This window comes from Carassius auratus, chromosome 47, assembly GCF_003368295.1.
Source record: "Carassius auratus strain Wakin chromosome 47, ASM336829v1, whole genome shotgun sequence".
In the NCBI taxonomy this organism is placed as follows: Eukaryota; Metazoa; Chordata; class Actinopteri; order Cypriniformes; family Cyprinidae; genus Carassius; species Carassius auratus.
In genome coordinates, this window is record NC_039289.1 from 977,713 (window position 1) to 995,000 (window position 17,288).

At 36.7% G+C, this 17,288-nt stretch overlaps 2 protein-coding genes across 3 annotated transcripts in view; both read right to left on the reverse strand.

Annotated features, from left to right (window-relative positions):
- Positions 1-715: 715 nt before the first annotated feature.
- Positions 716-10,846, reverse strand: eps8l3a (EPS8 signaling adaptor L3a). Of its 2 annotated transcripts, none has more exons than XM_026235530.1 (20): positions 10,559-10,846; positions 7,702-7,774; positions 7,559-7,629; positions 6,209-6,273; positions 5,974-6,132; positions 5,103-5,252; positions 4,957-5,030; positions 4,779-4,885; positions 4,527-4,672; positions 4,356-4,455; positions 4,197-4,270; positions 3,977-4,051; positions 3,746-3,891; positions 3,513-3,663; positions 3,399-3,430; positions 3,218-3,314; positions 3,024-3,128; positions 2,852-2,937; positions 1,762-1,894; positions 716-1,686 (listed from the first exon to the last, which is right to left on the reverse strand). In XM_026235530.1, the coding sequence occupies exons 2-20, from the start codon at positions 7,761-7,763 to the stop codon at positions 1,657-1,659; spliced, it is 1,863 nt and encodes a 620-aa protein (XP_026091315.1). In that variant the 5' UTR covers positions 7,764-7,774; positions 10,559-10,846; the 3' UTR covers positions 716-1,656. The 2 variants fall into 2 exon arrangements, with proteins under 2 accessions (XP_026091315.1, XP_026091313.1); XM_026235528.1 differs by having other exon boundaries at positions 4,350-4,455; positions 10,559-10,843.
- A 1,091-nt stretch (positions 10,847-11,937) lies between these two features.
- The window catches only part of LOC113064666 (interferon regulatory factor 6-like), a 10,061-nt gene continuing 4,710 nt past the window's right edge, over positions 11,938-17,288 (reverse strand). Inside the window, exons 6-8 of the mRNA XM_026235534.1 lie at positions 14,489-14,881; positions 12,985-13,106; positions 11,938-12,388 (exon numbers count right to left, since the gene is read on the reverse strand). Of these exons, the coding sequence (XP_026091319.1) occupies positions 12,191-12,388; positions 12,985-13,106; positions 14,489-14,881 (713 nt within the window). The 3' untranslated portion in view covers positions 11,938-12,190. The remainder of the gene's footprint in view (positions 12,389-12,984; positions 13,107-14,488; positions 14,882-17,288) is intronic.

Genomic DNA, 17,288 nt, shown 5'->3' on the forward strand with positions numbered 1-17,288 from the left:
GTTAATGTTAAAAAAATATATTTTGTTTATACATTGTTAACTCAATATAATTATATTAACACCATTATGCATATTAATATGAAAAACAATAAATATAATATAACATTAATGTTAAAAACTAAATATACTTGTTAATGCTATTCCCATACTATTATAATTAGAATTATTACACACTATTATATTAATTGTAGCACCCAATATATGCCTTTTGCTTTACTTTTTGAAGGTTTAATTTGTGATTATAACTCACTGTGGACACATCTTTCAGTCTCTTGTTCTATTATCCGTTAAATTCTCTCGTTATTTTGAAGGATTTACGTTCTCTTATTGATGAACAGTTCAGAAGTGAATGCCCTCCAGTCCTGAAGGAGGCGCTGTTGAGCCAAAACCTCTTTCCCTATAACTCCTGAACTCACTGAACCTACTGTTTCCTTGATGTTTACAAAGTAGTTTACATAACATTTTATGCTAGACATTGATGAGAGTTTTGAGTTTGTCGCGTTTTCGGATCCAGCATGTGTTTGGTAGATTGAGTTGAACGTTAAACTGACTGTTAATCGCCAGATAGTATTATGACACTGAACCTATAAATCACAACAAAAGTGACTCAAAAAAAGCATGATTTATAGAAATTAGCACATTTATCCAGAGCAAAGCATGACGCACAGCACGCTAGAAAGCAAATGATCGTGAATAATTGTACGAAATATATCTATTTTTGGTGAGAATAAGCATTTTATTGATTTTAATAAAGCATGTGTGTTTAATCTCATCTGGGGTTTTGAGCATCTTTGTATAAAAAAAAACACACAAACTGATTGTATACAAATCCGGATCATTAAAACCAGCATGATTTTTGACCTCCATGGTTTACAGTAACGGAATGAAACTGCAAATGTTTTAACACCCTTGTAATACACACCTTTTTTTCTTTTTTAAAGAGATATAAACCTTTAAAATGTTCGGGTCATTTTTGACCCGGGACTGTATGGAATACCATAACTGTGTACTTTCCGTTAAATTATCTATAAAGCTATATTAGTGTCAAAACATTTTGTAAAACATATTTACCCCCCTATATCTCACACACTTATTGGTCTGAATTGCCAAAACATGAAAACTGTATGTACTTGTATAAAAAAAAAAAAACATTGCAGCATGAAAAACTATTTTTTTTAAATATGCAAGTAAAATGAATTTATTTGGAATATTTATGTTGCTTTGTCAGAAATAAATATGTAGGTTTTATAAATATGGACTGTTTATGAGCAATCATGAGTTATGAATTTAATTAAATTCCATTCTTTTCATTGGGTTAATACTGATAATTCTCAGATTATATGCTCTCATAAATTTCATACAATGACACATTCAAATACAAATTTTCATTAATATTGACAAAAATATAAATATATTTGAAATATAAATTTCAAAGAATTTCTTAATTTTTTTAATTAATAATTAAATCAATGCAGGAATAATATGGTGCAATTGGTTCACGTTCACTCAAGTTGCTAATCTAATACAATATAGTTTTAGTTGAAGTTATAACTGTTTTATTACTAACAGATTCTTCTGTCCAAATGGATCCGGGATGCAGAAATAACGTACAGATTTTGTGATTTAGCATCATTTTCTTCAGCATCTGTTTGTGGCTCAGATCATTTGTCTCACGTCACTGGCCATCTGGAGAGAGTGAAGATGAGGTCAGTGTGACATCATGCGTTTGTGATGATGATGCGGTGATGATGTCATACTCACCGCAAGGGCTGACTTGACGTTCTGCAGCTGGTAGAAGACGCGTCCTCCCTCTTCTGGACAGACGGTCTTGAGCTCATCGCGAGTCATTCCCAGCAGCATCGAGCCGCTGACGCCTCCTAAACACCGCACCGTACTGACCAACACACAGAAGAACATACTTTACATACAGAGTCTTTACACAGAGCATGCTAACAACCAAAACACCTTGAACCAACATATTAGTCACGATTATTGGATCACTTGAAAAAGTGAAACTAACAAATAAAAACCATAAACAAATACAATGACATTTTTGCATGTTGCAATTTTATATTTTATATTTAATTATGCATACAATAAAACTAGTTTATTATATATTTTAACAATTTTCGATTGATGGACGTCGGGTTTTATAATAAAGCAGTTTGTGATGAAAGAGAAACTTTAACGAACATGACAGAAAAAATACATGATATAATAAAAAATTATAAATTTAAATCTAAAACAAACTGAAAGTTTTATTTTTAATTAAAAACTAAATATATCAATATATGAAATAACAGGTAAAGTTAAACAGTAATATTGATATACTAAAAATAAAATGTGTAAGTATATAATTATGTTACTTCACGCAGTAATTAAATATTTTCCTACAAAGTTTCTTTTAAATGATGCATAAAACACTATTTACATTTAATTTAATTAAAAAACAATATTAATATATAAAAAACATAATATACAGTAACAGTAATAATAGTTTTATTATATACACTGTATTTTAATATTATTTACAAATTAACTATAAACAAAAATTAGGTCTCTGAAATAAACATGCTAAATAAGGTAAAGAAAAGGTTGTTTTGCATACACAATGCATTTCATTAATTATAATAACTATAATTATGATGATGATAATTCAGTCTTTAATAATAATAACATTTTTCTGTAAACGATGCATAAGTCACACATACTGACAAATGCAACATTTTATGCAAAATTAACAATGCAGATCTGAATTAATGAAATACACACAATGAGGTTATTTTGCATACATATAGCCCATATTTATGTATTTTTAATTATAAGCCGTGCATAGAATGGTTCTGCTCACATTTTGCTGAATCCCTTGTGCTCCAGCCAGGCCCGGACCTCCTCGGGTCTTGATTTTCGGGTGAGTGTGGGTGCAGACGGGGTCTCCTGAGGGTCAGGAGGTGAAGCTCGTGATTGTGAACACCTCAGATGTACAGGTGAAGAACAGGTGAATGTGTGTGTGATATACGTACAGCTTTGTCCTGCTGCTGCGGAGACTGAAGCATGTTGTTTGGGACATAACCAATCTGCCCTCTTTCATTCTTCACCTTCCACCACTGCTTAGACATGTCCAACAGCTACACACACACACACACACACACACACACAACACGGTCAGTAGCACACTCAACTATCAGATCTGATGTGTGTGGGTTGTGTGTCTCACCTGTAGCTGTTCTCCTTTACTGACAGAAAGCTCTCGAGGGTTTCGTGCTGAGAAATCAAACATGGCTGTCATGAAGCTCGCCGGTAACTCATCTGAACTGCACACACACACACACACACAGTGTCACACACTCGCTCACTTCTCACGTGTGTCTTATGTGTTCACACGCATGTATCTGTACCTGTCCTCAGGCTCCGGCGGCAGTCTGTTGCTCTACACACACACAAACAGAGAGTGTTAGAGAGGTTAAATGACAGGCTGATCATGTGAGTGTGTGTTCAGTGTGTCTTCGTACCATTTGTGGTGTCATGGTTGACTGCCCCGGCTCTCGTTTGCTTGTGTTCATGAAGCCCGGCTCTGGGTCTCTGACTTCTGCCGGCTCCCATCCATCGTCAAACACCGGCGTGAAGGTGGGAATGTCATCATCATCCTCCGGCCACTTAGTGCTTCACACAGTGTCAAAACCACACGTCTAAATCGTCTGTGTGTGTGAGTGTGTGTGTGTGTCTCTGTGTGTGTGTGTTTTACCTGGGAATGTTCCAGGCGTCTCCCAGTGACTGCCACAGATGATCCTCCTCCGGCGTCGCCTCCTCGCTCAGAAACACCACACACTCCGGCTCAAAGAGAGGAGCCACGATAGAAGGAGGGAGATCCTCATCACAGTGAAACACAACCTACACACACACACACAACCGTCAGATCAACAACACAGTAAAACACACACACACACACACACACACACACACAGCCGTGTCTTACCAGCTCCAGTATGGAGAACAGACAGTGAGTGAGTTCAGCGGCGCTGGGATTGTCAATCTTCCCCTTCAGGTTAGCCTGAGGAGATTTGACCTTATTATTAGTTTTAAAGCATTTTAATATCTATAATATCAATAACAAATGTTGCATATTTTATGCTTATTTAATACACAGAGATAAGTTTTCACAGTATAGTATATCATATCAAATGAATCTGACGCACCAGCAGGTTAAAGGCCATCTTGATTTTCCTCAGACAGATGGAGAACTGTTCCTCTGATGGCATTCCCTTCACAGCTACAGCAAACAGACACAAACACATCAACACATCCTCAGTCGACTCATCTCATGCATTCACACCAGCCCTCTTGCTCACCCTTACGCTTCTTCTTCTTCTTCTTCTTCTTGTCCATCTTGGGCGCGACGGCCGTCACTCGGTCTGCGAAGGCTTCGATGTCATTGATGAGGTGATTCAGGATGTCCTGTAGACAGACAAATTGGTAAATATCTTATCTGTAGGTCAGCACTGTGTTATTCAGTCATAAACACTCACCACGTTCCTCTCCCTCTCGGTGTATGGCCGTTGAGGGGGCGGGTCCGGTCTGATGGGCGGTTCTTCTGCTCGAGGGGGCGGAGTCAATACTTTTGTGTAGGTGGAGTTATTTCTGGAGGTGAGATGAGTCTGGACCGGACTCTCATCTGGACACCACAGACAAACAACTGGTTTCAGATAGGAGAAGTACATTTCTCCTCATTAAATACCGTTTCTCTTGGAAATACGTCGGATGTTTGTTGGTCGTCTCACCGTAATCCGGAGCGGCCCAGGGCTCGGGAGGTTTCTGTTGGAGCGGCTGAGGTGGAGGAGACACTATTCGCGAGTTTCTCTGTGTGATGTTTCCTCCATTGACTTTACTGCAGAATTAAATCACAAATCACATCAGCATGACATTCGTCGATCATTATTGAAGAGATATGACTCTGACCTGTAGATCGACAGTCTGGGATCATCTCTCTTGTTCTGCAGGAGCTGCTCCAGCTCTTTCTTCAGATAATCGGCCTGAAGAAACAACAGAAGAGGTTTAATGCAAGAAGCACTGAGATTATGGACCTGTTCGAATCATGAACTCACCCTGAGAGACTCGCTCTGGAACAGGAAGACACTGACGGCACGACTGCCGTGTTTCTGAATAGAGACGATCAGCAGAGAGTCATAAACTCTCTCGTCTAGAACGGCTTTCAGATCCAGAACACTGCTCAGAGGCCACGACTCCAGCATCTCCTGAACACACAACATCAACAACCACCACACTGTGAGAAAGATGATCATCTACCGTAGCTTAATAATGTAGCAAGTGACTAGAATGTAGATAGCATGATTTGCAAACAACTAGCATGTTGCTAACATCATTAGCATGTTTCTAGCATGATTAGTAAGATACTAATTACTTATGTTGCTAGCATGTTTCAAGTAAGATCAACCAGTTACTAGCATGTCATTAACATGTTTCTAGAATGATTGACATGTTACTATTTTGTTGTTAACATGATTACCAAGTTGATAGCATTTTGCTAGCATGTTTTTTAGCATGATTAGCAAATAACTAGCATGTCACTAGCATGTTTCGAGAATGATTAACAAGTTACTAGCATGTTTCTAGAATGATTAGCAAGTAACTGGCATGTCGCTAGCATGTTTCTAACATGAGTAACATGTTACTAGCATGTTGCTAGCATGATTAGCAAGCTACTAGCATGTCGCTAGCATGTTCCTAGAATGATTAGCATTTTACTAGCATGCCGCTAGCAAAAATGTTGATAACATATTTCTAGAATGATTAGCATGTTACTATAATGTTGATACCATGATTACCAAGTTACTAGCATTTTAACGTTTCTAGCATGATTAGCAACCTACTAGCCTGTCGCTAGCATTTTTCTAGAATGATTAGCATGTTACTCGCTTGTCGCTAGTATGTTTCTAGCATGATGTTTATCCTGACCTTGGTCTCGATGTCGGCGAGCAGCAGCGCTCCATCCCGCACCTCCAGCAGGACGTCCTGACCCCACACACGACCCGTAGCATCCAGATACTTCAGCCGCTCCAGACAGTCGTTCACGTCACACAGCTGCTGGCCGTCCAGCTCACAGGTGAACAGATGCTGTGGAGCACAGAGTCACACATCAGAGCTCAGATGAGGAGGAGGAGGATGAAGAAGAAGAGTTAGTCATCCTCACCTCCACTCTGTGCTGGAACTGATGCATCTGTCTGTTGATGGAGTCGGCATATTCCTTCCTCTGATCTATGGAAAACACACACATGTTGACTATATCACTGAGCTCATTTCACTGATATTATATATCAGGTTAATGATATTTCATATCTCCTTCCTGATGATAAAAAAAAACAACAACACAGAAACAGATGCAAATGACACTAGAATTATATTTTTACAAACACACAATAATGCACAAAAACAATAAAGGATTAAATGAAGAGATACCATCAAGTGCAGTATGGAGTACCTCAAGGCTCAGTTCTAGGAGCGTTACTTTTCACGCTTTACATGTTACCCTTGGGAGATATCATCAGGAAACACAGTGTTAGCTTTCACTGTTATGCTGATGATACTCAGCTCTATAGTTCTTTGTGGCCCAGCGAAACATACCAATTTGAAAAATTAATGGAAAGCATAGTCGATATAAAAACCTGTATGAGGAGTAATTTTTTACTGCTCAATTCTGAAAAAAAAAACAGAGGTGCTAATTATAGGACCTAAAACTATGCATGTAATAACCTAGAACACTGTCTAAGACTTGATGGTTGCTCTGTCAATTCTTCGTCATCAGTTAGGAACCTAGGTGTGCTATTTGATCGCAATCTTTCCTTAGAAAGTCACGTTTCTAGCATTTGTAAAACTGCATTTTTGCATCTTGTTAATCGATGTGTTTATGACATCAAGGTTAGATTATTGTAAAGCTTTATTGGGTGATGGTTATACATGTCCGCTGTGTTCTCAAAACTCTAACATATATCAAAATCAACTGTGGGCGGCAGATCCTTTTCCTTTTTATCCTATTTATTCCTTTTTATCCTTTTTCCTTTTAACTCTGGAATAACCTACCTTACATTGTTCGGGAGGCAGACACACTCTTTTAGTTTAAATCCCATCTCTTTAATCTGTTATACACATAACACACTAAGGCGAGTGTGATTAAGCCAAGTACAACATGTTCCTGGATCAAAATCACTGTTGATCCTTGTTACAACATTCCAATCAACCAATCAGAATTGAGATATAACTTTTCAGGAAATATCTGTTTTAGGCTTGCAATCAGGGTTAGGTGCTTAAACGCCCTTGTTAATCAGATATCATTTCCCTCTGATTTTAGGAATAAATTATGGGTAGGGTTAGGTTTATGGGTAGGGACTGGGTTAAGACTATATTTTTGGGCAATATTTTGTGATCCCCAAATCCTAAGTGAATGTGAACAGCGAGCGCTCATCCAGAAGCGATTTCAGTCCGAGTCTCAGTAACAGAGTTGAGTAAAGCAGCAGCAGTGTAAGAGTTAATGATCACTACTCACGGTATATTGATTTAGCGCTGGGTCTGGATAGACCCGACAGATCCGAGGACATGCCGTCCATCGCTGACACACTGTGGGAAAACACACGGGTCAGACTCGTGTGAGAGATGTCATGATACACAGGAATCAGAAGCGGTCCTCACCTGGAGCGAAACGGTTCAGTGTCACCGCTGGACCAGCCGAACGGACTCGAACCCCCCAGCATGACCACAGCACCTGAACACAACACTACAGCATCAACACACCACCACACAAACACATGAGCATATTTGTGTGTGTGTGTGTGTGTGTGCATTCATTCATATGCTTTAGTTATACATCATATTGATATATATTTACTATTTTAATTATATATCAAACTATTATCTTATACTGAATTAAATTACTACAGATGAAAATAAATATTTTGATATTTCCTTAAATCAATATACAAATGTATGTAATATGTACTTTTTATATAATAAACACGTATCTAAATATTACTATAACTTAAAATACTATAGTTCAGTTCAGTTCAATTTATTGTTATAGCACATTTAAAAACAACCATGGTTGACCAAAGTGCTTAACAATGTCTAGACAAATACAGTAAAAACATCACAATGTCACAGCTCAGCTCAATATAAAATCCAAGGAATACAAGTGTGTCTTAAGAAATGAGCAGTTCTTATATGTACAGGTAAACTATTCCACAAATAAGGTGCCACCACTGAAAAAGCTCGGTCACCTTTATTTTTCAACCTAGTTCTCTGTACATTGAGGAGCACCTGATTGGATGACCTCAGTGCTTTAACGGGAGCATGGACATGTAAAAGCTCTGATAAATACACAGGCGCCAACCCATTTAAAATCTTAAAAACAAACAATAAAATCTTGAAATCAATCCTGAAGTGGACAGGAAACCACTGAAGTGAAGCTAGGACAGGGGTAATGTGCTCATACTTTTTATTCCCAGTCAAAAGCCGAGCTGATGTATTTTGGACTAATGTAAGCGTTGAAGAGATAACTTATCCGGACATACATATAAAGAGTTACAGTAGTCTAGTCTATATGTTATAAAAGCATGAATTACACTTTCAAACTCCTTATGTGGCAGGTAGGGCTTGACTTTAGCCAACAGTCTTAGTTGAAAGAAACTGGCTTTTACAACAGAACTAATCTGTTTTTCAAATTTAAAAGCACTGTCAAAAATCACACAGAGATTCTTGGTAAATGGACGAACATATAAACCTAAATTACCAAGTGCATCTACACAAGCACTTAAATCCCCAGGACGACCAAACACAACAATCTCAGTATTATTTTCATCAAGACAAAAAAAGATCTGATCCAACCATATTTTTTAAATCTTTCAGGCAATTCAGTACTAACAGAAACAAAGCTTTGTCATTAGTTTTGACAGGCAAATCTGTACATCATCTGCATAACAGTGAAAAGTGATATTGTGATTTGTAAAAATATACCCCAAGGGCAGCATATACATAGAAAACAACATAGGGCCCAATACTGACCCTTGAGGGACGCCGCAAAAAGAGGTTGGGCAGATGACGAAAATTCACCAAGGTGAACAGAAAAACTTCTGTCTATCAAATATGATTGAAACCACTTAAGGGCTATGCCCTTAATGCCGACACAGTGTTCAAGTCTAGATAAAAGAATAGAGTGGTTGACCGTATCAAAGGCCGCAGAGTTACCAGAGTCCACAGTTAAAAGAAGATCATTAGAAACTCTTAAAAGAGCAGTTTCTGTACTGTGACAGGGCTTAAAACCAGACTGAAAATTTTCATCAATACTAAATTCATTGATAAATGACTGAATTTGATTAAAAACAACTCTCTCCAAGACTTTCGATAAAAGGGGGAGTTTAGATATAGGTCTAAAATTAGACAAATTGGAATGATCCAAGTTATTATTTTTCATAAGTGGTTGTACAATGGCATGTTTACTTTAGATGAAGTGTAATATTTAAATTACATATTAAATCAATTATACATAATTGTAATTATGTAAAAACACCTTAATGTAACATTTTTGTGACGTTATTAATATTAATTAGAATATTTATAATTACACCAAAATATTACACATTACAATTCTTAGATATAATGTGTGTAATATAGACCAAATGTAATATTTAGATGTTACGTCAAAATAAAAATAAAAATTATTAACCATGTTTAAATGTAACAAAGTTTATAGCTACATTTAAACATGGTTATATATATATATATATATATATATATATATATATATATATACACACACACTAAATTTTTTTCAATTTTCAAAATACCATAGTATAAGTTTGTCAGACCTCACTGTGTCATGGTGAAGTGTCATGGCATCTTTAGGTACAATTTTGTTCATATACCATACTATTTCTCATGGTACTGGATTGTACACAATATAATGGTTTTCAACCATTTTTTCAGAGTAAAAACATGGTATTTCAGTTCACTGTTAAGGTACTTCAAAATACAAGGTACTTCAAAAATATAGTATTTCCAAGGACCTTAGGTAAGAGATTTGGCTGTGTGAGGTAGAAGACGACCATGGTATTATCATATCTTTAAAAAGTACCATAGTATTGTTTGAAATACTTGAAGAAAACCACAGTATTTGAATGGTAAAACATGGAATCGAGGACTCTTGTGTACTCGGTTTTCTCATTTAAAGTCAACAATGACTCATGTTCATCACAATAGCGGACGATCTGGCCATGTTTATGAGCTCATAAACCACAATCGCTGCAATCTGACCTCCGTCACCACTGGAACATTACACAACAGCCAGAGGTTCTCCAGAACCACAGGACAAAACCTCAGCCTTTCAATCGCAAACACACCAATAGTCCCCATCTACCATTCGATGAAGACCAAACCAGCCGTAAATCAAAGCAGAGAGCAAGCAGAAGCGGATCAGATGTGACCTCAGCGTCCCATTGAGCTCTCATAGGAGATCCAATCCTCTGGAGCTCATCTAAACACTGAAAACACTCACCGAGAGATCAGACGAGATGTTGAAGAGCTTCCTCAGATCTGAATCTTGAGATCTTCTGAGGTTTCTCTGTGTTAGTTCATAGTGTGACGGAGAGAGGAGCAGGAGCCGCTCCTGGGGCCAAAGTCTGACTGAACTCACCTTGAAGGAGGAGCTCAGATGGGTGGAGAAACACCACCCGACCGCCACAGACTGATATCAGCTCTAGTGCTGGAGATACTGGACCAGCAACACTTTACCCTAACTGAGCAAATGTTTGATCTGTGCTCAATCCATGTCCTGGTTTCAGATTAACTAGAAAAGAAAAGAAAAGAAAAACAAAATAGGCTGAAACTCAAGACTGTGTTTGTTTGAGAAATCCAGTCCCAAATCTACATGATGTGAGATCAGCTCCAAATATATATAATATTTTTTTTTAGGTATTATAGATGCATATTATAGTTTAATCTATGCGATTTTGAAATACCTTGTTATTTTGACAAATGTAAAACAATTCAATCTAGATACTATATTAAACAAGTTATATTTTAAATATATGTCAAGACTTATAACTTGTTTAATATAGAGGACATATTTATGTATTACATGTATTACATAACATATTACATTACACAAGTTATATCCAAATATAAGTTATTCAATGTATTACACAAATTGTCAAAATATTTATTTTTAAGTTTATAATTTTTTTGTTATTTTAAAATATATAGAATAATATACGAAGTTAAACAATGCAAATATAAAATATGAGTTTAATGTAGACAAACTGTAATAATTAGACATAATAATATTGCATATTTTGCTATAACTTGTATAATATATATATTGACAATTAAGTTATTTAAATATTATATGAAACAAGTTATATCTAAATATTACAATACTTAGATATAACTTGGTTTAATATGAAACTATTATCAATCATAAATATGAAAATTTAATATAAAATCTTTTAAATAGCGTTTAAAATTCAAAATATTTTAATTATAATTTAAATATCTAAATACATTACATTTCATCCATATTAAAGTTACATCTACATTTTAGAATGTAATATTTAGATATCACATTAAATCACTTATAGATAAATATAATACATTTAATACATGCTATTTTTATTACTTACATCTGAAAAAAAAACTTTTTATATATATATTTATACACACATACACAACACCTTACATATATTCCACTAAAATGGTTGTACCATGGTAAACTCACAACAACATGAGTCATTTAAACATGGTTAATGAATTATCATTTGATTTTGATGTAACATCTAAATATAACATTTTATCTATATTACACACGTTATAGATCTAAGAACAGTAATGTCTTTAAGTTGACTGAATCCTCATGAAACTACAAAAGCTCTCACTCTGTTTGTGTGATTTTCTCTTTTTATTTGATAAATCCATATAACATTCATACACTAATCTACATGATGGGACTTCAGACACATAGGACGGTTAAAACTACAAGATTGGGAAGAGTGCGGAAAACTTTGCGTAACACATCAGTAGTAAAAGCACAATAAAAGCTCAGACACCAGGAAGCGGGTCGAGCTGATAAAAGCTCAGTAAATCGGATTAATCATTAATGAGTGCTAGACTTGGTCCACAGTCTGAAAGCGTCTCAGTGTGCGGGAGGAAGCGGCCAGTTCTCCTGCCCCTGGTGAGTCTGCAGGAGCCGGTAGAGATGCTTCAGCTGCATCACGATGTTGTCCTTGATGTCAGGGATGGAGATCTGCAGCCGCACGCTGCCACTGTCGAAGGAGCGCGTGCAGTCGCCCGAAAACATCTCACTGATCATCCGCGCCACCACCGGGACCACCTGCACACACACACACACACACACACACTGAACATGCTTGTGTAACAGTTTATAGGACATATGTAACACGGTTGCCCCGCCCACAGCTGCTTGTGATTGGTCCGTCCGGGCTAAAATCTGCATAAGTTATGCAGGACATGTTTTATTTGGTAAAAACAACCATTAACAGTTTAGTTTATTTAATCATCATATTTGTGCAGTTAAGTTAATGTTCAAGATAAATGATATTTTATTTGAGTAGCAAGTACAGTTATAGTTTAATCAAATATGTATATTTTCACTTTAAATTTAATTTAGTGCTGACAAATCGCGAATAATCACCCAAAATAAGTTTGTTTACATCATTTATGTACGTGTACTGTGTATATTTATTATTTATATATAAATGCACACACATACATGCATGCTATTTCTTTCATTTATATTTGTATTTATTTATACTTTTAAGTTCAATATTCATTCCCTAGAATCTTTAATACAAAGTCCTGCTTATATACAGTATGCATGTTACATGATTGATTAATTTAAATGAGTTTTTATTCAGACATTATTATATCTTTATCACAGTGATCCGTGCATGTATATTTCAGTCTGACCTGCACCATGATGAGCTTGCGTTCTCGCGGTCTGTCGTCGGGCCATTCCTCGCCGAAACACAGGTGAATATCATAGAGAGGAGACTGGGACGAGGACTGACCGCGCTGGTGAGTGATCACTCCTGCACACACACAATCCACATAATGATTTGCTGTCGTTTTCCACTTTTTTTTCTTAATACTTGGAAACGTATATAATAACCAAAAGTATAATAAAACAGACCCATGTGATTTAATGTGATATTTACGACATCCACGGTTCAATACATGCTTAACTGAGTCCTGTGCATTGTATTTCTCTTTGAACTGACTCTGGGAAACGCCTCCCTGCTTATAACATGCTTCTGAAAAAGCTCCACTTCTGTAATCCCTGTGGGGACTTTTTGCACAACGACGCCATCTAGCTTCAAGTGTGAACGAAACAGACATTAGATGTGTTTATAGCGATCAATAATGTCCAAGCCATTCTATTTCAGGTTAAAATAGGAAAAATTATGAATGCATGATGTTATCTGAACAATATCGGAAACGGCTGATAATGGCTTTAAATGTAAATATCGGCATTGGCCCAATATGAAAAATGATGCCGACATGTCTTGCCGATAAGAGGAACGTTTGGCTGAATGGTGATTGGATTAACTGTTTTGGATTGCTGCATTAAAACTGAGAATGCATGCACAGAATAAAAGTTTGCTATGTGATCGAGTAAACAGTAATAGCACATGCAGTGGTAGCCTCCCCCAGGTCTTAAAGCCTGTTCGGTAAGGAGTTTAATCCCATAGGGGGCGATGTGGACCTGCTTCTAATAACATCATAGCAAAATACTCAAATATTTTGTAATTCATGCCATAAAATAATGAGTATGTTTTGATTTAAAGGTCAGAAGCTATAGCTCACATGAAAGAAAGAAAAATTACATTAAAAAAAAAATCACATACAAGACACTTATATTAACTTTATATATAATTATTCATTATTGTGTAATCATGTGTAATATTGTTATATCATGCGTTATATTGTTTTACGCTCTAAATAATTTTTTTACAACTCCTAATTTAGAGCATCTAAAATGCTAATCAAAATATAAAGTTACCACTACATCTTAAAATAATAATAAAAAAAAAATGCAGTCATTAATATATAGTTTATTTATAGCTATTTTTAAATCTTCAGTGTCCTGTCATTATGAAATAACAGTTTATTTAATTGTAACAAATAAGTTCTTATTGAAACTAACAAAAGTTAAAAATAATTATATATCGGTATCTGCATCGGCTATCGGCCAAAATGAGTTGAAGATTATCGGCATATCGGCAAGAAACACTGCTGTCCCAAGCTGAAACTGAAAACCGTTACCTATTGAACCGTGTGCTAACTGTATGGTTACATCCCTAATATCATGCATTTGATGGTATATCTTTATGCGCTTATATTTGTACGGCTGAAACCGTCAGAGTTATTTTGCTCGTCTCATAAGACTGCGACTCGATGGCCGCTCACTCACCGCTGAGGAAGGACTCGAGGCAGAAGAGCTTGACCCTTTGCTGGCGCTCGATCAGGTTTGGTGCGTTGGGGTTGGGCGCGCAGGGGCCGGACCAGTACACCTTACACTGGCAGAGGCGCACGGCGTAGATGTCGTGTCCGCTCACCTCCAGGATGAGGCCGCGGTCCATGACGTCCAGCAGGCGGCTGGTGAACACTCGCTGCTTGTCGTTGGTGATGTGTTCGGTGGAGGGGAAGCGCAGTTGCTCCAGACTGACCGGCCCGAACAGCTCCTCCTGGTTTGCGATTGGCCCCAGATCACCGTAGAACAGACGACAGCCCTGCGGGTTACTGACGGTCACCGGAGGACACACCTCCTTACCGCGGTAATAGAACTGCACCTCCAGATCCGTCACTAAACACACACAGGGCATTATGGGTGACATGTGACAGGATCTTGTATTGCAGAGAAGCAAAAATGACATTTATGATCAAATTATCAATTGAACATGTTATATTAATCACATTTAGTGTGTTTTTATTAGTGATGTAACGATTAATCGCGAGCCGGTTGAAAATTGATTCAAATATGTGACGGTTCAAACCGGTTTAGATGCTAAAAAATAAAATAAACAAATTTGCCATTAAATTATGAGTAGGAGTTTATATGAATTTGTGTCTGAGGTGAACTTATTGTCTTTAGAAAAGTTTAGATGGCATTTTTTCTTTTCATCTTGACTCTGTATAAAGCATATTAAAGTTCATAAGTGCAGCGCTGCTTTGTTTACATCAGTAACCAAGGAAACGCTTTAAGCTCCGCCTGCTGCAGTGTTCATAAGTGCTTTGTTTACAGCGGTAACCAAGGAAACGGTTTAAGCTCCGCCCGCTGCAGTGTTCATAAGTGCTTTGTTTACAGCGGTAACCAAGGAAACGCTTTAAGCTCCGCCTGCTGCAGTGTTCATAAGTGCTTTGTTTACAGCGGTAACCAAGGAAACGGTTTAAGCTCCGCCCGCTGCAGTGTTCATAAGTGCTTTGTTTACAGCGGTAACCAAGGAAACACTATCATTGCAGATCATAAGCTCCACCTGCTGGCAGAGAGTGCATCTGCGTCTCGTTCAGCTCGTCTGCGGTTTTCGGTTTCATGCAGATATTTTTTATGCATAGTTTCACAAAACTGAAGTCAGACCATTCTGTTTTTGCTTCAAATTATACAGTCTCTAATTTACATGAAAAACTGCTCATGATGCATCTACGCAGCATCTTTTTTGGATGATGATTAAAATGCAGTGGTTGCCTCTAATTTTAAATGGGAAGAGCACAGACAAAGCCTTATTTTGTTTATATGAAGAGATTTATTTTATTCGTGTTTATTTGATTTGGGGCTTGTTTTAAAATTTCTATTTAGTTTATTTATATTTAAATGTTGTTACTTACAAATGAGGACAATAGAAGCAATCAAAACTTACAAAAGAGCAATATTATGCAAGTGCTATATTAGTATATTATTATAGTTATATTTCAATTTCACAAAGAAACATGCAGCATGTTGTCCAAGCAATAATACAATGACATATTTAATTTTTTTAATACAATTTTTTGTTAAATCTCATTTTGTCCCTAAATTATATAATTTTACATGTTTGAGTAAATTATAAAAACCTTAATGGATCATTTATTCACATATTTAATCATGAATATTATTTGAATGTTTTATTTTTCCATATAGAGCTACAAAACCTAATGCTAATCTTGCTAGCAACATGCTAGTAACTTACTAATCATGCTAACAACATGCTAAAAATGCCAGGAATATGCTAAAAACACCAATCATGTTAAAAACGTGCTAGAAACATGTAACCAACATCTAATCCATCTAGATTTTCAAACTTCAGGCTTTTACAACTGCTTTAAACTTTTAGTCTAGGCCAGTGGTTTTCAACCTGTGGTCCGCGACCCACTGTGGGCCGCCAATTATTTTCTGTTCATTTCCAGTCCATTCTAGGGCTGTGCGATTAAAAGAAAACGTCCTAAAATCACGATTTGAGCGTGCGCATATGCCTAACTCCAGGTTCACACACTGTCTGTGATGCGCCTTTTTTCTGAGCCAATGTTGACGGATCAGAGCGTTCTCACTGCAAAAGGCTAGAAATAAAAACGTGCGAAAATAATTCATGTCTAACACATGAGCATAGAGTGAATTTGTTAGTGAACAGGATGCAGTTTAAGTGAGAGGAGACACGTTTTAAGTGTGCACACGCTCTCCTCGCAAAGCATGTATCTGAGCAAGCACGACCGGTTTTGTGACAGAGCAAAGGAAATCTGCTGCGAACAGAGAGATTCGCACTCGTGCATTATTTTAATGTGCTTTCGCGTTATATTTATGCGCTCTCACTGTTGACCGCATACACATACTGAATACACACTGCAAACACCTGAGGCACCGCTACAATTAATGAGCTCTATGGACAATGCATGGCAAAAAAGAAAAAAAAGTCCCTGTATACAGGATTTTTTTATTATTTTTTTTTTGCCACAAGTCTATACATTTTTTTACATCTTCACTATAGTGATAATTTTGACTTATGTCTGTTCTAGAGATGTTACAACTTTTTGATAAAGCTCTGATTGGTTTTCTTTTGGAAATAAGTTTCAAATTAATCCTGAATGCATTTATGACTGTAAAAGCACAATTGCAAAATTGATCAAAAAAATTGCGATAGTTTTTTTTTTTTTTTTTGTCCATATCGCACATTATTCAATAAATATAGTTTAAAATCTAGCTTCTGAGTACTAAGTTATTAACCCAACAATAGCGGGGTCAG

Excerpts from the sequence above, each read along its gene's own strand:
- eps8l3a (XM_026235528.1), bottom strand. The coding sequence starts at position 7,763 with ATGCTGGGGGGTTCGAGTCCGTTCGGCTGGTCCAGCGGTGACACTGAA. Across the intron at positions 6,274-7,558 it reads CAGCGCTAAATCAATATACC|ATCAGAGGAAGGAATATGCC; the intron begins GTGAGTAGTGAT and ends TGTTTTCCATAG. Across the intron at positions 3,129-3,217 it reads GTAAAGGAGAACAGCTACAG|CTGTTGGACATGTCTAAGCA; the intron begins GTGAGACACACA and ends GTGTGTGTGTAG.